Source organism: Apium graveolens, chromosome 4, assembly GCF_009905375.1.
Source record: "Apium graveolens cultivar Ventura chromosome 4, ASM990537v1, whole genome shotgun sequence".
In the NCBI taxonomy this organism is placed as follows: domain Eukaryota; kingdom Viridiplantae; phylum Streptophyta; class Magnoliopsida; order Apiales; family Apiaceae; genus Apium; species Apium graveolens.
This window is the reverse complement of record NC_133650.1, coordinates 253,786,076-253,809,851: the sequence shown is the minus strand read 5'-3', so window position 1 is coordinate 253,809,851 and position 23,776 is coordinate 253,786,076. Positions and strand designations below refer to the sequence as shown.

The 23,776-nt window shown below is 40.2% G+C and overlaps 2 protein-coding genes across 2 annotated transcripts; both read right to left on the bottom strand.

Annotated features, from left to right (window-relative positions):
- Positions 1 to 10,706: 10,706 nt before the first annotated feature.
- On the bottom strand, positions 10,707 to 11,255 carry LOC141719524 (uncharacterized). The gene has a single exon (XM_074521902.1). It carries the CDS (start codon positions 11,253 to 11,255, stop codon positions 10,707 to 10,709), a length of 549 nt encoding a protein of 182 aa, XP_074378003.1.
- A 6,499-nt stretch (positions 11,256 to 17,754) lies between these two features.
- Positions 17,755 to 22,769, bottom strand: LOC141720829 (putative beta-D-xylosidase 7). Its single transcript, XM_074523463.1, has 6 exons — positions 22,238 to 22,769; positions 20,295 to 20,597; positions 20,029 to 20,198; positions 19,855 to 19,952; positions 18,748 to 19,512; positions 17,755 to 18,436 (listed from the first exon to the last, which is right to left on the bottom strand). The coding sequence occupies exons 1-6, from the start codon at positions 22,652 to 22,654 to the stop codon at positions 17,847 to 17,849; spliced, it is 2,343 nt and encodes a 780-aa protein (XP_074379564.1). The 5' UTR covers positions 22,655 to 22,769; the 3' UTR covers positions 17,755 to 17,846.
- Positions 22,770 to 23,776: the final 1,007 nt, after the last annotated feature.

The window sequence follows — 23,776 nt, the reverse complement described above, 5'->3', positions numbered from 1 at the left end:
TGGCTCTAGTATACTTGTTCAAATTTATGTAGATGACATAATATTTGGTTCTAAAGATAATAAACTTTGCAAAAAGTTTGCTAAGCTAATGCAAAGTAAGTATGAAATGAGCCTGATGGGAGAACTAACCTATTTTCTTGGTTTACAAGTTAAACAAGTTAGTGATGGAATTTTCATTAGTCAAACTAAATATATTCATGATCTTCTAAAAAGGTTTGACTTAATGGAATGTTCATCTGCAAAAACTCCCATGGCCACTGCCACCAAACTTGAATTGAATAAGACTAAAAGGTCTGTGGACATTACAGGTTATAGAGGCATGGTTGGTTCACTTTTATATTTAACTGCCAGTAGACCAGATATAATGTTTGCTACATGTCTGTGTGCTAGATTTCAAGCTGATCCTAGGGAGTCTCACTTAATTGCTATCAAGAGGATTTTCAGATATCTCAAGGGTACACCAAATTTAGGTATTTGGTATCCTAGAGAATCTGGCTTTGATCTAATTAGTTATTCAGATGCAGACTATGCAGGTTGCAAAATAGACAGGAAAAGCACAACAGGCTCCTGCCAATTCCTGGGAAACAAGCTTGTATCATGGTTTAGCAAAAAGCAAAATTCAGTCTCTACTTCTACAGCTGAGGCTGAATACATTGCTGCTGGAAGTTGCTGCTCTCAAGTGTTATGGATGAGGAATCAACTCCTTGATTATGGACTTCATGTTGATAGAATTCCTATCTTTTGTGACAACACAAGTGCCATAGCCATAACAGAGAATCCTGTGCAGCACTCAAGGACCAAACACATTGATATCAAGTACCACTTCATCAGAGAGCATGTCATGAATGGTACAGTGGAACTACATTTTGTTCCAAGTGAATAACAAATTGCAGACATATTTACCAAGCCACTTGATGAATCAACATTCACAAGATTGGTAAGTGAGCTAGGTATGCTTAATTACTCATAAAATTTATGTCCTAATTGCAATTTGAATTGAAGCCTGAAATGTATTAGTTGATAGAACAAATTTGACTTCTTAACACAGATTATTCCATCAACGGATATTTCCTATCCGTTGAAAGTCAAAATTGTTCCATCAACGGATGTTCATTATCCGTTGAAAGACATATACATTTCTGGAATTTTTATCCGTCAACGGATAAAACTGTAGTACTTTTCAACGGATGACAATTTACTTTATCCGTTGAAATGTCACATCAGTCGATTCAGGTGTCTTACAGCCGTTGATTCTATTTTCTTAACCGTTGATACTCATACATACAGCTGTATGTATTTGTTTTAAAGGTAGTTTTTAGAATACTTACAGTTTATTCTTAAACGGCTGAAACTCACTTACAAATATTTATTGTTTAATCTTTTATTTATGCTTTTTAATTTGAGAAAGTATATAAGCCCTTCTGATTTTTCATTTTTACTTTACGCTTTCTTGAAACTTCAAAGCTTTTACCATTTACTCTCTGCAAAACCTTCAAGTTATTCTCTGCAATTTCTACTTACAACAATGGCACCAGTAGTAAAAATTATGTCTCAATCTGGGTTCATCTATGAGAAGAACAATTTCATAGCTTTGGTAGCAAAGAATGAAGCCCACTCAGATTATCACAAAATGATGGACTTCATCAAAAACTGTAAACTTAGCTATGCAATGCTGGAAGCCCCAACGATTTACTGTGAAGTAGTTGAGGAGATTTGGACAACTGCTGAGTTCAACTACATAGATATGACCATCTCTTTCACTCTCAAAGGTAAAAATCACTGTGTTAACTGTGATGATTTACTAGCATGTTTTAAATTGCCTGAGAACAATGCCATGACACCACACACTGATAATGATGTATCCAGCATGTTAGATTCCATAGGTTATTCTCTTAACTCTGCTAGTTTAGGGAGTATTAAAAGAAAAGGCCTTAGGAAAGAATGGAGTTTTCTTGGGGATGCCTTTATCAAGGTTTTCTCTGGGAAAATTAGTAATTTTGATGCCATAACTTCATCTCTTGTTAATATGCTCTATATGCTTGTTTCTGATAGGTATTTTAACTTTAGCAATTATGTTATGCTAGAATTGGGTACTAGATTAGGTAACAAAGCTAATAGACCTAATAACATCTATTATGCTAGATTCTTTATGTTATTGGCTAACCATGTTGCTGAAGGTTTGGTCATAACCAATGAGAATAATAAACTCAAGTGTTGGGCACAAGAGAAAAGAGTTCTTGCAGATTTATTGAGAATGGATCTCAACAGCAGTGTACCATTGGTATATTTACCAATCATGGATGCACCTCAGGTAAGTGAGGTAATTGTTTCTACAACTCCTACTTCTTCCAACCCCTCTATTTCTTTATCTTCTAGTGTGCCCATGGAATCTGTGACAATGCCCCAACAGATTCCTACCAAGGTCACCAAAACTAAACTTTCAAAATCAAAGACAAAGAAAACCACCTCTGTTGTTTCTCAAAAGACAATAGTTGTAACACCTACCCTTAACCCTGAGGGGAGTGAACAGGGTGTGAGTGGTGAGGGGAGGGGTGAACATCAAAGAAACCCCCAGGATAAGGAAGGAGAGATAAGTGTTTCCCAAGCTAGCCAAGCCACAATTTCTCAAAAAGCTGTGGTGGTTGAAAAGGTTACTAGCACATCCCTAACTGCATTCTCCCAAAAGGATGTAACTATTGAAAATAGTTCTCAACCAGGAACACAGAACAAACGAGGGAGGGACACAGAAGCCAAACACTCACCAACAAAAGCTTTTATTAGAAGAAAGAGGGCTAGAACCCAATCTTCTACACAGGGTGCATACACTGCACAGATACATCCATCTGTATCTATGCCTTCTCAAACTCAGTTTGATGTGGCTCCAACAAATGTGGAGTCACAGCCCCATTCTCTCACAATTAACACACATCAATCACCACACACTTCATCACCATCTCTGGATGTGGATATGTTATTCCCATCAATTCCTGATTCTCCCTCTTTACAACTAAGGGAGGAGCCCCACTCAAATACAGGTGATCATCATCTTTTAGATGATTTGTTGGATCACCCGCAAATTCTTTCAGATGTAATTGAAGGATCTGTGTCACCAAAACTCAAATCAATCCACACAGATTCAACAGTTATATCACTTTCAATTTCTACTTCTTTTCCTTCTTCAACGGATATCACTCATCCGTTGACAAGTGGTTGTTCTTCAACGGATAAGCTTAACAGCAGTTATCCGTTGATACTATCAGTGTCACCTTCAACGGCTATTCCATATCCGTTGATAGTCTCTACACACACAACTGAAACAATTCCAAGTGTAGAAGACATGATTACTGTACAATCACTTTTAGGACTGAGGGAAGGGAGTGACAATTTGAGTGAGAGGCTGGGTTGCACCCAGGCAAAAGGAGAGATTGAGAGCTCAAATATGCATGCTATTTCTTCCACCATGGCAAAAGTAAGTGAGAGGAGTACCACCTTAGTAGGTGAAGCTGAGGAAGTGAGGAGTGTGAGCCAGGGGGAGCCCCTGATGCAAGAATATAGAGAAAAAGAGAGAAAGGCAGGTATAGCAGATATAAGGGTGGATCCAGCCATTGCTAGTGAGTCAATGATTGTGGATGATGCTGAAAAGGAAAGACAATTTCAGCAACATTACAAAGCTGTAATTGATAACATTTCCTTGGATGCTGACACTTTTACTCATCCTGTGTCAGCCTATCAGTTGTTAGCGGCTCAGGGCAATGAGGGGGCAGAAAAGACACTACATCTAGTACATGCAACAGAATCTCTTCAAAGGGATAAAGCTGCTATTAACAAGATGCCTTCTACAGCTGGTGAGTCATCTGAGGAATTTGGAGTAAATTCTGATGATGATGACTCTGTTTCTTTTGATGGAAGCATGAACTTAGGGGGAGATGAAGGCCCTAGTTCTATTCCAAATTTACCTGAATGGGCCTTGACAAAGGAGTCTACATCAGGGCAATTCAATGTCTCCTTAGTCAAACAAATCAGTACTATCGAACAGGCCATTCAGAAAACTTTACATGCTGGTACCAAGGCAATCCTTACAGCTCACCTGGACTCACTGCATCTCATGAAGTTGCAGCAAGTAAGACAGAATCTGAGTGTGGATGAACTCAAGAAGGATATTGCTGACTTAAAATCCTACAATTCTGAAAAATTGGATTCAGTCATGCCCTATGGTACAATGAAGGACTTATTGTTGAGATTGAAAAAGGATTCAAATACTGAAAAGAGGCTGGCTAAGTTAGAAGACAGAGTCCAAGTTATTGAAAATTCTGTGGCCAGCATTCTTCACAACCAACAATCTCAAACAAGTCTACTTATGCAGCTGGCAAAGGCACAAGGCTTGACCCCTCTCCTTGATGATAACAAAAAGGGGGAGAGAAAAAGGGAAGGGGAAGGAGAGCCATCTACAAAAATCCAGATATCTAAAGTGCTAGTTCCTGCCATCACTACTTCTCCAATTATGCAAGTCAAAGGAAAGCCTGATGGAATTGACCTAATCCAGCTAGCAGCAGCTGAAATTCAAGTGAAAGAGCAAAGGAAGAGAATTGATGAAAGGGTGCAACAAGTGTTTGGCTCAACACAAGATAAATCAATATCTGTGAAACATAGCACAAAGGTTGAACCAATCATTATGGAGCACAAGCCAGAAAGGAGGAATAAGGTTGGAGAGACTTCTTTCAAGAATCTAAAACCTATAGTTCTCAAGCCCAACACTAGATCCAGCAAGGACTCCACAAAGAACCCCCTAGACTTTGCTCAGATGAAAGAAGTGGACTTTCCTCTTCCAAAGCCTGATGAAGACAAAGTTTTGGGTGCTAACATCATAAAGTACAAGGAGACCAAGGACATAGTTGAAAGAATGATATTGGCCATTATCTTTAGAGAGGGAAAGAGTATCTGTGTGATGCAAGGACATCCCAAATTTCCAAAGGCCAAGAGGGAAGAAACCAAAAGGTTGAAGAAAGAAGCTGAAAAACTCAAGGCTGACAAAAGAGCACAAGCAAAGCTTGAACAACAGCTAAAATCAAGTCAAGTTGAAGGAGAGAAAGGAATTGAAGTCAGGGGTGAAGACAAGATTGTAAACCTAGATGAGGTTTTTGGGAGTATATTTGGTGAGAGTATGGAGGAAAGAGAGGAATGGCAGAAGGGAAACAGAAGAAAGGCCAAGGCACATAGAAGGAGTGAAGATAACACTGAAGAAACTAAATCAATATCTAAACCACTACCTTCCATACCTGAACCTTGTGTTGCTGATCCCACTATAAACATCCATGGTGAACTAATCATCCCAAAAGAGGAACCTATTGATTGGGACACCATCAAATTGCCTACCTTTTTAACCACTCTTCCACTACCAAAGAAACAGAAAAGAAAATCCAAATCTACACCTCCCCTAACCTCTAAGAAATTCACTCAAAAACAAAAACCTAAGCCTAAGCCACCCATTTCTAAAGATGATTATGTTCACATCTGTGACATAAAAGAAATTTCAGACATTGAACTCTATCTGGATGAGCTGGAGGATGTAAGGGGAATAGCTGCCTACAGACAGCTACCAGAGAGATTGGTGTTCAGATACAAAGGAGCTGGGGAAAGAACATGGCCTCTCAACAGGATTCTGAATGAAGGCTACTCTACCTTGATCAGAGTCTTTTCAGCCATACAAAAAGATTCTGGCTTTACCAGGACTGCCAAGACTGAAATTCTCAACAAGATTGCCAACATAAGGAAAACTTGGAGGGAGCCCAATGCTTTGCCCAGAACTTTACTCATTCAAGAAAGGGGAATTACAATCCACAAATCACCTCATTGGTTGATGGAATTTAGAGATGATAAAGGAGTCAGAAGATTTTTCAGACTTGAAGACCAACTCAAGATTGCCAGCAATGAAACTCTCAAGGAAATGCAATCTAAGTTGGATATCAGTGATGAAGATGAAGCTGAATTCTACAGACAACTCCAACTCCAAATTGAGGAAAATGATAAAGGGCTAGGAAAGAAAACAAGGGAACAATGAAGAAAAAGATGATTTGCTCATACTAGAGGAGCACCCTTGGAAATTCTGTAAATCTTCAATTACCTCCTAGTACATACACTTTTGCAGCACTTTTAAATTTCTACTAAGTTTCAATTCATATATTTGTTAAGTGTTTTGTTATCATCAAGTTAACCCTGAATTTATGTCTACAATTCTTATAGACATAAATAGGGGGAGATTGTTAGGAATATATGTGCATTAGTTTGATGATATGTTTAACAAAACACTTAAGTAGAAGTTTAGTGTTTGTAGCCTCAACGGATAAGACCACTTTGGCTATCCGTTGATGGTGCAGCTTTTCTTAGAAATAAGTCTAGTGTTGTAGCACATTTCAGTCTCTGTATTTAAGATATAATTCTTAGAAGTTAAGAGAAAATATAAGTCATGTTGACTACTAGAAGATATGCAAATATGAAGGCCAATTGTAAATATTTCATGCCTTGTAATTTTGTATAAATGAAGTGGTATCAACGGATATCTTAAAGACCTTCAACGGATGAGAAACAAAGCTTCAATGGATGTCTCTAAAGCTTCAACGGATAGAGCTTCAACTGCTAACACATCAACGGATAAAGCCATCAACGGATGAAGGCTTCAACGGATGTTCTGTTAAATAGCAGTTGATAAGTGGTAGTTGTAACAGCAGACAGAGGCACATGGGTTGACAGAGATAACTGAAATGTGGAAGCCTAATTTCAGGAACATCAGAAAAAGCAGCCGTTCTACTCTAGTACAAAGAGGCAATAGTCAACAAAGTACTTGAGTGATATGGAGAAGAAACAAGTGGAGAACTTATTTTATTATTGTATTTTTATCTTTGTCTTCACTTGTACACTTGGTGATATATAAACCAAGTAGCAGCTAGTAATTAGACAAGAATTTTTTCCAGTGCTGTTTAGAAAAATCTTGAGAGAAAAATTATCTAGTTTGTACTAGGACGCAGCTGTGATCAACATCTAGAATCACAGATTTTCTGAAATACCATCACTGGTGGAACAACAATCCACCAGAAAAGTTTTTAAGGTTTGTTGTGTTCTTTACATTAGTGCTTGAATATATATCTGTCTGTATTAGCTTAAAGCAATTCACACACTTGTTTATCTTGAACACAAAGCCTTTAAAACTGCTCAAAACTTGAAAAAGTTTTGAGATTTACATTCAACCCCCCTTCTATAAATCTCATTGTTAGTCCACTAGGAATAACAATTTTCATAATCCACGTTACAGTCAATGTGTCCTTAGGTAGGGCGCGTCGTAGGTTTAGGACGCGTCGTCTTTGCTTCATATGACATATATACATGCGTTCCTCATATCTTTGCATACATTTTTCTTGGCATATCTTCATGCTTTTACATGTCTTTATATTATGCTTTTGGCGCGTCTTGTTATTAGGACGCGTTCTGCTATCCATGACTAATACTTTTTCATTTTGTTCATGTCACCGATATGACCTCCCTTCCCAAGGGATTTGCCATTGGAGCTTCCAAGAAGCTGAGAGCCAAGAAACAGGCCCCTGCGATGCCTGATCCAAAGGTTAAGACCCCTACTCCTGCTGTGACTCCTTCCCCTCCACCAAAAATCACTGACACTACGGTGTTGGACATCCCTGAGAAGGAGGACGTGCCCTCGAAGCATCAGAAAATAGTGCCAGATGAACAATCCTTTGTTCACCGATATCTGGGCACGTCCTTAGCTGGCTACTTCACTGAAGATAAAGTTTGAGGCTGGACGTTCAGGACTGAGGAACAAACAGAAGAAGTCATGGTGAGGGATATAGCTGAGCTTCATTTGCATGCCAGACAAAGTGCCAACATGGTTGCTAGACTCAGGGCGCGTCTTGCTGTTATTGACACTGCTAAAAGACAAGCTGAAGACAAAATCAAATCATTGGAAAAGTACATCAACTTGCTTGGCCAAGAGAAAGATGCTGAGATCAAGTGTCTGCAGGAGGACAGGGCGCGTCTTGAGGGGGAGAAAGCTGTGCTGGAAGGTAATGTCTCCTCCATGGAGAAAGCGATGGAGGGTGTAATTACTTTAAATTCCACCATGCAACTGGAGCTTGACACTCTGAACGATGACAGACTCCATGGATGGAAAGAGGAGAAGAAGCTAACTATCAGAATGGTTTCGCAGCTGGGTTCGAGGAATGGTGCTCTGGGTTTATTGCAAATGACCCAGAGTATTCTTTCTCCAAGTTTGATGAAGACACCCAGAAATGGGTAAGTGATTTCAGAATCAGACGGATTCCATCAAAAGCAAGAGGGTTTTTCTAGGCTTGGAGGAAGGTGACGTGTCCCCAGCGTCTTCTCCACTTAACGTTCAGCCTCCTCCTCCAAACAACCAAGGCAAGCCTCAGGATGCGCCTCCTGCCTAGGATGCGTCCTATGTTCATTTACGAAATTTTATCTGAACTACTTTAAGGGTGCGGGCCCCTTCAAGCCTTGCAACTTGTAATGATTATCTTTGAACTCCTTTTGCTTGCACTTTTTATGATATTTCTCTTTAATTACTTTTATGCATATCACTTTACTTTCTTAATCTTGCTTTGTCATGGATATGGGCACGTCCTATGATTAGGACACGTCACCTTTGGAATCTTGTTGTTATTCCCTCTACTGTCATATGTTAAGTAATTGTTCCTAATGGGTGTGTCCTCTTTAATTGGGCGCGTCCTTGAATCATCCGGATAGTATATTCTTAACGAGCATGATACTATGCTATACTTGTGTATTTAGATAAGGCACAAAGCATGAGGGGGCGCGTCCTAATGGCTTGACGCGTCTACCCTTTATTTTAAAGATATATTTAATCCCTCAAGCTGGACGCGTCCTTAGTAAGGACGTGTCTTCCTTTTTAGTTATGAAATGTCAAAATCAAAGAAACATAAAACTGAAGGAGCATCAACCAAGATAACTTGGGCGCATCCTTGGAAATAGTACGCGTTTTAGTTCCATTTTTACTTGAGTTTTGTTGTTCCTTTTGACAGTTACTGCTCCTATTAACATCTGTATAGAACTACTACTCAGGGCACGTCCTATGATTAGGACGCGTCATACAACCAAGCAAATTAACAAGCAAATAGCCTTTGGAAAATTTCAAAGTTTCCATTAATAATGCGCTCTGGTGTCAAAAGTGCACCAGTCACACGGCTACTATGCTCTGTGGGAAATTTATTCAAAAAAATGATCCTTCAACTAGTTCTAAGGTAAGTATTACATGCACTACCCCCCTAGGCTAGGAGGAATTTATTTAATTCTAGTCTAAAATCTGGGCACAGCCCTAAGTATATAATAAAAGGGATACATAAGCGGTAAAAGCCGCGCCTTACTGATAATACTTTCGGAGAGGTTCCGCATTCCACGCTCGCGGAACCAGCTTTCCTTTCATATCCTCAAGGTGATAAATCCCTTTCCACAAGATTGCTTTTATCTTGTATGGTCCTTCCCAATTAGCTCCAAACACTCCATGTTGGAGATTCTTCATGTTTGGCATCACCTTCCTAAGCACCAAATCCCCTACCTTCAGCAGCTGTCCCTTCACCTTCTTGTTATAATACCTGGCGGCACGTTGTTGATACGCCGCAAGCCTCAGCTGAGAATTTTCCCTTGTTTCTTCCAAGAGATCCAAATGTAGCCTTTGATTAACCTCTGCATCTTCTTCCATGTAACGATCTCTGCGAAGCGATCCCGAACCAACTTCCACGGGAACCGTAGCTTCATAGCCGTAAGTCAGCATAAATGGAGTTTCTCCCGTAGTAGAGCGTGGAGTAGTGTTGTAGGACCACATTACTTTTGGGAGTTCTTCCGGCCAATTCCCTTTACGATCTTCCAATTTGGCCTTGAGGGTGTGCTTTATTATTTTATTCACGGCCTCTGTCTACCCATTGCTTTGAGGATGATAGACCGCCGCAAATTCCTTCTTTATTTTCAGTTCCTCACATAGTTGTCGCAATTCTTTGCTATCAAACTGCTTTCCGTTGTCCGCCACAAGCTTGTAAGGGATTCCAAACCTGCACACGATGAAGTTGAAAACAAAGTTTCTGATTTTCTTTGCGGTGATAGTTGGCAATGGCATTGCTTCCTCCAATTTAGTAAAGTAATCAACCGCGATTACCGCATACTTGACATCCCCTTTAGCCTTGGGGAGCTCACCAATAAGATCTATTCCCCACATGTCAAATGGCCACGGGCTTACCATAGATGTCAAGAGCGTCGCTGGTATAGATGAGTAGTTTGCAAAGCGTTGACAGCGATCGCATGCTCTGACGAAATTCACCACATCTTCTTTCATTGTAGGCTAGTAATATCCTTGGCGCAAAACTTTCATTGCTTGCGAGTTACCCCCGAGTGATTACCACAAATTCCTTCATGCACCTCCCTTAAGATGTAATTTCCTTCTTCTTCATCAACACATCTGAGCAGCGGTTGATTAAAGCCTCTCTTATACAGAACTTTGTCGTACACCACATACCTCACAGCCTGGTAGCGGAGCCGACGAGCCTTGAACTTATCTTCGGGGAGTGTTCCCTTGTGTATGTAAGCAAGGAGGGGCGTCATCCATGTTTCCTTGGGAGCCTCATCTACTTGCATTGCCTCTATCTCCGGGATACTAGGAATTTCCTGAATCTCTAAAGGTATGGATCCCAATAACACAACCTCTTGTTGTGATCCCATTTCGCTAAAGCATCCGCGTTGTTGTTCTTTTCCCGTGGTACACATTCCAACCTAACCTCTTTGAACTTTCCGATCAGGCGCTGCGTGCATCTCAAGTACAATACCGTTCGCGGGCCTCGTGCTTGAAACCCCCCATTCACCTTATTCACCACCAGCTCCGAATCACTCCTTGCAATTAGGTTTCGCACCCCCATTTCCAAAGCGATCTTTAAGCCATTAATCAATGCTTCATACTCCGCATCATTATTCATTGCATAAAATTTAAAGTGAATTGCGCTCATCAGATGATGGCCTTCTGGAGACACGAGTACTATGCCTGCACCTGCTCCTCCATTGTTAACTGCCCCATCTACATGTAAGATCCACCAGGGATGTGGGAACTCTTCTAAAGATTTTTCATTACGTGGGGGCTGGAGCACTACCAAAGCCTTATCATCAACAGCAGAATCAAATTCCAACAAAAAATTGGCTAACGCTTGTCCTTTAATTGCTGCACGGGGCATGTATTCCAAGTCAAACTGTCCTAACTCTAAAGCCCATTTCAATATCCTCCCCGATGATTCTGGTTTGTGAAGGACTTGTTATAGCGGATATGCTATGCGGACTTCGATTCTATGGGCCTGGAAGTATGGTCGTAACTTCCTTGACGCAAGGATCAAGGCATAAACCAGTTTCTCCATGCTTGTGTAGCGAGTCTCAGCATCGTGTAATCGCTTGCTCACATAATACACTGGTGACTGTTGCCCATCTTCCTCCCTTACTAGAACAGCGCTGATTGAATATTCTGACACTGCAAGGTACAGTATTAGAGATTCTCCATCTAAAGGTTTTGACAATATGGGAGGGTTTCCCAGTTGTTCCTTGATCCTTCTAAAAGTCTCTTCACATTCTGACGTCCATACAAAATCTTTCCCTACCAACTTAATCGCCTTAAATAATTCCTTGCATCTATCGGATGATTTGGAAACAAATCGATTTAGCGCGACAATCCTTCCAGTTAAGCTCTGCACCTGTTTTACATTGGTGGGTGATTTCATATCCAACAATGCCTTGATCTTTGCGGGGTTAGCTTCAATTCCTATATGGTTGACAATGAATCCAAGAAACTTACCCGACTCCACGCCGAACACGCACTTTTGTGGATTCAACTTCATGCGAAACCTCCTTAGAATGTTAAACATTTCCATCAAGTGCTCGATATGGTCATTCGCCTCCTTGGATTTTACCAACATATCATCCACATACACCTCCATGGTTCTCCCAATATGGTTTTTGAACATCATATTCACCAACCGCTGATAGGTTGCGCCAGCGTTAATCAATCCAAATGGCATTCCTATGTAGCAGTATAGCCCCCTGTCGGTGATGAAGGATGTATGCTCTTGATCGAGACCATACATGGGAATCTGATTGAAACCAGAGTATGCATCCATGAAACTTAGCAAGGCATGCCCTGCCGTCGCGTCAACCAACTGATCAATTCGTGGGAGCGGGAAACTATCCTTTGGACAGGCCTTGTTGAGATTTGTGAAATCTACACACGTCCTCCACTTTCCGTTCGGTTTTTTTACGAGCACTGGATTTGCAAGCCACTCAGGGTAGTAAGATTCTTTGATCAACCTCACTTCTAATAGTTGGTCAACCTCTTCTTTTAATGCTATCATCCTTTCCCCGCTCATTGGGTGACGCTTTTATCGCACGCCCGTGTAATTAGGGAGAATATTTAACCGATGACACATTACTCCGTGGTCGATTCCCACCATGTCTGAATGACTCCATGCGAAGACATCGAGATTTTTAATCAGAAAATGAGTAAGTCTTTCTTTCATTTCATCACTTAGCTGAGATCCCACTTTCAAAACCTTGCTCGGGTCACCCTTGTCGACCGGAACAGATATTGTGTCTTCAGCCGGCCCCGTCTTCTCGGCGGGCATAGGGATCCTGGGATCCAGATCAAAATTAAAGTCACGGGGGTCCTCGAAGCCCATTTTTGCATCTGAGGGTGCGTCCCCATGTTGGGGAGCATCTACCTCAGGATAGGGCATGGTCTTGTGCAACGCAGTTATGGAGGGCGCATCCTCATTTTGAGGAGCATCAACCTCAATTCCATTCTCATTCTTCAAGGGCGCATCCTCTTTTTGAGGAGCATCCACCTTGAAGCTACTTTCGAGACTTTGTATAATCTCACTTCTTCCTTCCAACTTTTCTCCGTTAACCTTCTTTTGCATGATCTCTTCTATATGGTTCACCACAACTTCTTCCACGCTACGGATCCTCAAAATATTTCCCAGCGTCAAAACAGGGGTCTCGATAGTATGGGTTTCTTCCTCCTCTGGGCCTTCCACAAAATTGTGGGCATGAACCTCTCCACTTGGTTTTGTATGAATGTCCTCTGCACCTTCAAATGTAAGACCTTTTCCCTCATATCTTATCCTGCGGAATTCTTTAACAGCCTTGTGATAGCAGTCGCGTGACTCATATTGCGACCCTTTCAGACTAACCACTCCGTTAGGTGTTGGGAACTTTATCATCAAGTGATGTATCGAGGTTATCACCCTGAACGCCCGCAACCAAGGTCTGCCCACCAGCACGTTCTGCGCAGAGTCCTGATCCAGCACTTTGAAATCTATCATTTGAGTGACAGACAGAGCTCCTTCCCCAAGTGTGACGGGAAGCCTAACCGAACCCATAACTCTCACTGCTTCTCCAGTAAAGCCATAGACGTGTGCATCTTCAAAATATATGTCACTATCCGGGAAGCCCAATTTTTTGTACATGCTGTAATACAGGATATTCGCAGAGCTCCTGTTGTCCAAGAAGACCCAATGTACGTTCATTGCCTCAATAAGCATAGTTATTACCAGTACATCGTTATGGGGATGATGTACCTATCTTGACTCTGTCTCCCTGAACATAATATCAGCTGATTCTCCTTTGAATATTTTTGGAGGTCTATCTTCCAAACTATGAATGTTGGTGAGTGGCGGGTGTCGTGCTTCTCTTGCATTTCTTTCCAACGCCCGATTACTATCACCGACAAAGGGTGTCCTCCAAAAATTGCCCTGATACTACCAGCTCTTTGGAACTTAACCTCCGCTGTCTTTTCAGCGTCCTCTTCCCGCGGGGGTTGCCTTTCATCTTTCCCCTTGTCATCATTCCCCCTGCGTCATTTCACCTTGTTAATCCATTCTCCCAGGTATCCCGCCTTGATCAATTCTTCAATCTCATCTTTCAGGTGACGACACTCATGGGTGTCATGACCGGTAGACTCATGGTAATCATAATACTTCTTCTTATCTCTACTCTTCCATGAAGTCAGACGGTCTGGTTTCTTGAAGATTCCTCTATCCTTATTCACCTCGAAGATATGATCAATGGACGTTGCCAGTGGAGTGTAGTTACTTACTCTCCTCTCATAGTTCGATGGCGGGCTCCATTCTCTCCGCGTATTCACGAGGGCTTCTGGCATTCCGCCGATAATCCGGGCTCACGGATCTATCTCTTCTCTTGGCTCGCCCCTTGAAGTTGTGGGTGTTATCATTCTTTTTTGTTTCTGTAAGCGACTGCTCAATCGCTTTAAATGATTCCGCCAGCGCAAGTACATCAGCTAACGACACAGGGTCCTTCCCTTGCAGGTGCTTCCAGAAATCTGTTCCCACACGCAGACCAGCTATAAGAAGTATTTTCAGTGTTTCATCAGTTGCGCCCCTCACCAAAGTGGATTCTGCATTGAACCTTTTAAAGTATGAGGTCAAGCTTTCTCCTTCCTTTGGTTTCACATTGTGCAGTGTGGTAACCGGTGGCGTATACTTCACTGCAGCTTGGAACTGAGTTAAAAACAAAGTCTTCATATGTTCCCAATATGTGATCACCCCTGGACCAAGTTTATGGAACCATAGCTGAGCGCCCTCTCTAAAGGTGGCCGCCAGGAGACGACATCGAGCCAGGTCAGGTACTTGATATACATCCATCTCAATATTGAAGCGCCCCAGAAATTCCACAGGTTTAGAGTTCCCATGAAAACGCAAATCATTGGTTGTATTCCTGTATCCTGCAGGCAACTGCGCTTCCCTCACAACAGTAGAAAAAGGGGAAGGAGCTTGCGCAGTCGCCGTTACTCTACCTCCTTCCAGATGGTTGAGCAGCCTCTTAATATCGCTCATATTAAATGTCCCTACTCCAGGAATGGTTTGAATGTTAGGTTGTTGGGGTTGTTCCGCAACTTGTTGTTGTTGCTCTTGATTACCCCCCGGGTGTAGCAGTGGATCTCGCCGCCCCTCGCCCTGAGGCTGCGGCTGTGGTATGTTACCATCTTGATTTTGAACATTATCTCGCGGCGAGGTTCTTCTTGGTTGCGTCGCGGTACTTTCTCATTGTTCTGCAACCTTTCTTGAATTCGCATGCCGTCCTGGTCATGAGGACGCGTCCTGGAACCATTTCCCGTAGTACTGTGGGAAGCTACGGGAACAATGACAGGAGCTTCTTCAGTGGAGAGCGCGCCATTTTTTTTACCATTGTAGGGTGCCCTTCCATGTTGGTATCCCATCCTTCCTCGCCTGTTCCTTTGATGGCCTCAGTAATAATTCCCGAACCTTCCTCGTGGAGGGGCACGCTCGTGCTCGCGGTGCCGCACCCTATCATCCCTTTGGTGTGTAGGGGGCACACGCGTTGTGTCACGGGGCCTCACTTCTCCAGCGTTTCCTTCCTTTTACCATTCTACCAGCAGCATTCTCAAATCGTCATCCTCCAACCTTATGCCAAGCCTTCTTTTTAAGGTTGAAAAATCTCTCCCTTCCTCATCTTGATTCTGAGTATTTTCCACACGACGACGTTCGTCCATCGTACGCCCAGACCTATGGGGGTGTGGCACGACCTGATTGACAAGACGAGGCCTTTCTCTACCGTATGTGTCCTCATCAACAAGCTCCATAATAGGTTTTACATCATCAGAGTATTCCAAGCGCCGTGGAGTGATTCATGGGTTTTCCCCGCTGGCCTGAGCATCTCCTTCGACTACGGGCGCCTTCCCCACGGCATGGCCGCGACGGGGAAACGACGACCCCTCATCGTCCCGCGACGCTCCACCGTATTCAACCTTAAATGAAAACTGTTAAGAGTAACCCCCATGCGGTACAACTGCTCCAAGATGTCAGCGTTGCTGATGAGAACCGGAGGTGTTCCTCCCACATCCGGAGCTCTCGGTGGATCTGCCATGTTTCTGGGCACGTAGGGTTCGTAACGAGTGTAGCCTCCCTCACCTTCTCCTTCAGATCTGCTGTCACTTCCATCATAAGAACTTCCATCATGATTGTAAGACATCTTTTCCTCTCAAGATTACGATCTTAATCAGCCCCTTCCTTCTAGCGCCAATTTGTTGACGGAGGAATCTGGTAACAACAAAGATTGAGGTTTCTCGCCGGAATTAAGATCTATGACGGTGGTTCTTTGCCGGAAAATCAAGCGATGTGTGGTGTTTGTATGTTAATTGATGGCTGAGATTGATTAGGGCAAGTGGTGGCTCCTTTTCAGATCTCAACTTCTTACCCTCTCAATGTCCCTACGTACCCTTTATATAGGGATGAAGTTTGACGTAGTTCTTGTGGAACAAGAAATCTAATGGGCTTAGACTTCTCATTTCTAGGCCCGGTAGAAGCCCATACAGAGTCCGTCTTCCGCTAGCTTTAGGAATGTCCAACTATGAGGCCCAACCGCGAAGGCCCAAGCCTCGTCCGTAATCGTAGGACTTCACGGATAATGCATCTCCCCGCGCAAGGATAACACTTCGCTACAGCTATCTCCCTTGATTTACGGACGCAGGTATAACTACGGTTCACCCCAAGTTCCAGATGCATCCATGTCCCCCGAATGAGGATAACCCACCAGATAACAGAACAGGTGATCCCAAGCTCTTGGGTGCAAAGTGCAGGATGACTCCAAAGTTCTCCAACGAGGACACCCGTTGAATACAAGAATAGAGTTCCTAAAGCATACACCAGAGTTAATCCCGCATCCCCAACGAGGACACCCGTTGAATACAGGAGGAGACCTTCAATCATCAGGCATACCCCTGGAGGCCTTCCAGCTTTTCACGAACATCCCCCTCCTTGACCGACTCAAGGAGAGAAGACATCCCCCTCCTTGACCGACTCAAGGAGAGAATTTTTCAAAGAGTACCTACAACAAATACGTTAGTAAAAATAATCTCCACTGCTCCTTTCCATGCATGCTTTGTCCTGAGCTCACCCTTGAGAATGCATTTACCATCCAGAGGACGCGTCCTAATACATCGGGCGCGTTTGGACCTTCATAAAACCCGCATTATTTTTTTTCAATAAGTACTTCTCACAACATTCCATAGGGACAAGACGCGTCCCTCTAGGCGCGTGCTCCAACCTTTATCAGCCCAACGACTACAATGGTCAAATATGGACGCGTCCTGCATCCTTTGACACGCTCTACACCAGGTAGGTGCCTCTAAACCTCCTTTCTGCAAAATTAATCCTTATAACATTTCCATAACAAGTGGGCGCGTCCTACGTTCATGCGCGCGTCCTCCACCTTTTTTGTCAATTAACCATTTCGATAAACACTTCTAACGTGGACGCGTCCTACTGACCTGGACGCGTCACCTCTTTTACAACGCAGTGCCGAGTTTGACTCTATTCAACCCGCATTTGACCCTAGTCAAACCAATGCCAAATTTTGGGTATAACAATTTTAATGCGAATTAATTTCAAATTAATCCAATATATTTTAATCAAAATATGGCAGGAAATACGTGTTTTGCAAGGTTTTAAAATTTTCAGCATGTATTTGGTTAGATATTGAATTCTAGTTACTTAAAGTGCAGATCCTTAAACTTCAGGTATCTAAAGAATATTCTTGTTGTGTTCGTATCGAGTCACCGCCGCTTGTTTGTGTTTTGTGTCTGCTCTAGTCAGCTCTACTTTTAAGTTTTAAGACGTAATTGGAAAAGAAAAGAAAAAAGAAAGACAATCCCCGAAATGCAACTGAGCTCATTATCAAAATTGACACGAATCGTCAACCTTTAACAGTAATTGTAAGGTTGTTTAAGCCACTCTTCCCCTGGTTCACTATATTACAACCTTAAAAGGATACTCTTTATCTCCTACAATAAGATTGTAGGATGCTTCTTCGATTATCATCAAACCATCCCTCGTAGCTTTACTAAGGTGTTCACAAGGGTTCAATACAAACTCCACTTGAGATTCTTCCCCAGCATGCAAATCCACGCTTTGGAATCCGATCAATTGCTTGATCGGATCCCCGTTTTTAAGTTCCAGTGGTTTAAGAAATAGTAAAACTGGGTGCTTACCCGGCATCTGTCCATTGTTTTGAACTTTTACAATTGTTTGGAACTTTGCTTTATCACATATGTTGTTGCTTATCTTTGATACTTGCACGCAAGGAACTGTGTTGCAATTCTCAACAATCAGTGTGTCCGATAATTGAGCTAGAGAGACTGTCTTTGGGGATACAGAAGTGAACTCATAAGTATAGTTCGAATAGCTAAGACCGTAGCCAAATTCGTAAACTTTTGGTCCATTGTAGAATCTGTATGTTCTTCCTGGATATCCTGTTGATTGATCAGGCCGCATTCTCATGTCTGTCATCGGTATTCTGACGAAATCTTTTGTATACCAAGTGACGGGTAGCTTCCCCCCTGCAAAGCAGCAGCAAATGCACATTAAATATTTTAAATTATTAGTCAGCAGAACAAGAGGTGACATAACTGTAGTCGTACAAGTACAACCAGGACGTCTAGTCTTTAACCCCTCATCCAGTAATGATATTCACACATTTTCTCTAGGTTTACCAAAATATAACTGAAAAACAGATCACACTACTATAAAAATCGAAAAAGTATCCGGCTGTACTCGCTAAATACTACACAAGGGTTATATTGCACATGTCTTACATTATGAAACATATCAGTCCAGGCAGTTAATATGTAGGTGTATACATTTACTTCACCTGGATTATGGTCACCAAATATTATTTCTGTAAGTGCAGTCCCTCCTGCTTCGCCTGGATAACCAGCCCACAATATGCTTGCAATGTTTGGGTCATCTCGGGCAAACAATATGTCAACAGGACCTCCAGACAAAACCACCAACACAACTGGCTTCTTTGAAACCTTAGCAACATTTGTAATGAGATATTGTTGTTTCCCTGGGAGCACCAAATTCACACGATCATATTTCTCTCTTTCTTGACTCTGATCTAGCCCCATAACAAGTACAACATAATCCGATGTTTTTGCTAACTTCATTGTTTCAGATATCATAACTCTAGTACAATTCACATAATCACACCCTTGGTGATAAGCTGTGCTCTTCACATATCCCTGAAATGCTTGGAGGAGTGTTATATTTTTACATGGAGGCCCTTCATAGTTGGCAAGAAACACATCTGTACTGTTGGCACTGGGTCCAATAAGAGCCAGTGAAAATGTTTTGGTCTTTGGAAGTGGAAGGAAATTTGCTGAATTCTTTAAAAGAACAATGCCACTTCTTGCAGCTTCAAGAGCCAACTGCAGGTTCTCATTAGAACATACCTGGTCTGGACCAATATTACCTAAAGATTGCGTCCTTGGATCTCCATTATAAAATCCTAACCTCATCTGGACAGAGAAGAGATTGCGAAGAGCAGTGTCTACATCAGATTCGTTAATCTTGTTCTGTTCTATTGCTGATTTAGTGTATTTCTTTAAGTGAGAACCACAATTGACATCCATGCCTGTCAAACACATATTTAATTGGTTTTAAGAAAAAAAATGCAGTTTGCATACAACATATTGTCCCTTCTTCAGAAAATGAGAATCTAACTTGAAATGTAACATGCTAACATGTTTTAATATGCTACCCAAGATTTTGTCTATTATCCAATTGGACTTGAAATTTCAGTGAAAAGGGATTGCGATCCAAGAGTATCCTAGAAAGAGGTAATATGAAGTAAAATGATGTCAAAATATTATATAAAAGTCTTAATTATGTATGAATGTAGAATATATATAAATGCAAGTTGTTGGTCCTAGATTAAAAATAATGTGTATTATGCAAGAAAAATAATCAACTGAACCAGCTTTAAGGACGTCGGCAACTGCGTCCTCAGGCAAGGCAGCATATCTTTGAGGATCATAAATTGTAGCAACTCCATCACAATCGGAGGCAATATATCTGGAAAAAAAAAATTTAATGTTTAAGTTTCACTAACACAACCAATTTCCAATAAATACATTTACTGGAAAAATACCCTTGAAACCCCCATAGTCCACGAGCAGTCTTTGTTAAAAGATTGTAGTCAGCACAGTTTGGGACTCCATTTACGCGATTATAAGCACACATTATCCCACTGGCTTGCCCTTGTTCTACACAGCTCTGGAAAGGTGGCTGATATGAATCAGCCAAATCTTGTTGGGTAACCTAAATTTGAGAAAGAACAAGAAAATGCGTAATTGTGAACTATTAACATACAAAAGAACGAAGGATAAGGACATTAGCTATAACTACAGAACTTACATGAGCATCGAACACATAACGATCCACAGTGGTCCAGTTATCTAGATCATAAGCTGTGAAGTGTTTACAGCAAGCTGAAATCTGAAGGTGACCATCTTTTAGATACCCACCTTCAAAACTGTCACCTTGAATTCCTCTAACAAATGAAACTGCATATTTTCCTGAAACTAATGGATCTTCTCCAGGTGTTTCTTGACCTCTCCCCCAACGCGGGTCGCGAAAAATATTTATGTTTGGTGCCCAAAATGTCAATCCCTTGGCTTGCCCCACATTATATATTGCTCTTGCTTCTCTTCCAATTGCCTGCCATTATAATCAGCAGAAATAAGTCACATTAGATACAGATCTTTGATTCACTCCTTTACTCTTTACAAGCTCCTGTTGAACTTAAAATTATAGTAGCAGATTTTTCCTAAAAAAATTCATGATATCATTTTCTGTTTTGAATGAGTTCAGCTCATATTTGATTTTTCATCTTTATTATACCTGGCCAACAACGGTCAGCACTTTTTAGTTTCATCAAGTTACTTACTACTCATAACTCTCTTTCCATGTCAATAAACATGCTAACAAGCAATCCACTATATGCATTTATCTGTTCTTGAATAATCGTTTTCAGGCATTGTTTTAGGATGGAATCTGCACATGGTTTTGTTTAACATATTTTCTCATGGACCACCATTAGCAATTTAGCATACAATACAATCATTTTTCAATGACTTGTGTGTCCAACCTATGCTTGTGAGCCTAAACAACTAGGGGCGGACACTCTTTTGTGTGACAAAATATCATGCTTTATATCCATAAAAGATATTATAATGATTTTTATCATTAAGCTTATGATATGATTTTTACAGAAATTGAGTCAGAATTCTCTCTTCCCAATCTCATCAAAATTTAGAGATAGGGGAGAAAACTTAAATACAATTTAGAGGTAGGGGAGAAAACTTAATTAAACAAAATATATTGTTGATAGAGAAATGCTAGGTTCCTGACAACCATTCCCAATAATAAATTGTTATCGTGATATTGGATGTTTACTCCAGCCAAATCCCTAGTGTATTAATAGGAATATCACATAAGATGATATGTGACTATCTTATCTTGAAAAAGTTTTTGATAATTCCTTTGGGTTAAATATCAAGTAGGTCACTTTCTCCGTCCAAATGTATCAAGTGAGTGACAGATTACAAAACCAACTTAAATGAGTCGCTTATTTAAAAATTTGTATCAAAAATATTAATTCTTAAAATTATTATATATTGAGTTTCGCACATTTTTTTTAATGATATTAGATCCAGATGAAAGGTTACGAGTTCTATTATTTTAGATAATATTATTAGATTTTTAAAATTTTATCAACTATTTATTTTTAATTTTTTAATTATTTTATTTGATTTAAATAAAAATAAATAATAGATAAATTTTTAAAAATTTAAATATATTATCTAAAATACTGGAACTCAAAATCTTTCATTTAGATGTAATATTATTCATAAAAAATGAAAAATGTGTGAAACTCAATATATAATACTTTTAAAAATTTCGACTAACGATAGAGTAATATTTTTGATACAAATTTTCAAATAAGTGACTAGTTTTGTAATCAGTGACTCACTTAATACATTTTAGCCCAATTTTTTTTGGTACTCTTGTTATATCTACATCCCATTTTAATTATAAAATATGTGATTTCGGACTTAGACTTTATATTACTAATTTACTATTATAATATAATGGAATGTCAGTATATAATATTAAATAATAAATTTTAAACTTATATTACAAGCATAAAATATCAATATTAAATAAAAAGTAATGTATATATAATTTAAATAAAAAATTAAGATTGAATACAAAAATTATTGAATATTAATCAGCAATACAATAGTAGACAATCTATATTTTTTTATTTTGAATGAGTCAACTCGACACGAACTCACCTGAGCAATGCGATACCACAGTAACGAGTCGAAACTCGCAGCAGTGAGAATAACTTGAGGAAACATAGTAGCGGACCGAATTGTTCCATTAAACCGGACACCTTTTCCATGTCGAGATATTCCATGCAAACCTTCCGACCACCACTCAAAAGCAGAGACACCGAGTCGAGGAATCGCCGCTGCTGAGTTAATTAGTTGTGTAATTTTCTCGTCAAGAGTTAACAGAGTCACCAAGTCATCGACTCGTTGATGAATCGGAAGTGAAGTGTTACAGAATTGGTATGATTTTGTAGATGGATTGGAGGAGTCACATGAAAATGGTGGTGGCTGAGTTAACTGAGTTGACTCGGCGTGGATAACAATTGCATTGATTGTAAATGCGAAAAGGAATGCAACAAAAGTAAGGGAAAGATTCATTCCGCGAATATAACATGTAACGAAAGGGTGCACAAAAAAGCCAGGCTTTTTTTAAGAACGAGAACAGTATGGAAATTTTGGGAATGTAGGGGTTTGTATGAAAAATGAGGACGGTTCGAGGCCCGCTAGTTCTGCAATCCATCGAATTGATTTTTTATTTATATTATTTTCAAATTTATTAAAACTACTATATTCTTCTAAATATTATCTACAAAAAAATAATTTTCATCCGTGTTTTTTTAAAAAAAATTGATAATTATATGTACCCGACTAGTATTTTGTATGAGTTTTTAAAAAATCGAAACTTGGTTGTTTATCTGGCTCGGACCTGTAATTTTATCCGGACATTTTAAATCTATGTTTCAGGTCGATTTTAAATTTTAGAAAAATAAGAGACGTAATAGGCATATGTCGGGTTGAACTAGGTCGAGACTTTGAGTATTGAATTTTTCAAGAGCAATTACATAACTCGAAAAGATCTCAAAAACAACACGTGGTATTATTTAATTTGCCGGATTTATATTAATGCACAAGCAGTTCATTTCAGTAATGACGAAATAACCGGTAAAACCGGAATAATTTAACATTTGAAAATGTTTTTCTTTTTTGCCCGAACATTTAGAAACGTTTTTGAAACTCCAACATTTATCATTTTTCAAACATCTCTAAATTGCACCAACCTCATAATAGTGCTAAAAATACATACCTAAAACCCAAATATTGACACTAATACCAGATAAATGTTAAATACCAAAAATTGATTCCTAAAATAATTTTAAAATATCACGTGACATGTTGTGATTGGTCATTGAACAACTAATAAAATGGATTTCGTTCACATTAATAATCACCCATTAAATTAACTTAAAATGACATATTATCAATAACAAGTTATTTTCAAATTACTTTTTTTCCAATTTTAACTTCCTAGCATTACTCTTAATACTAACTGATAAGCAATTTATTTAAATTTCGAGAGCATACCAATTTTAAGTGAAAACTATTCCGTATTTAAGCTTCGAGAACATACCAATTTTAAGTGAAAACTATTTGGTACTGGTGATCCGGCCACTGTCTTTTTTGTTGGACATCAACTAAAATAGCTTGCCAACCAGTGGGTTA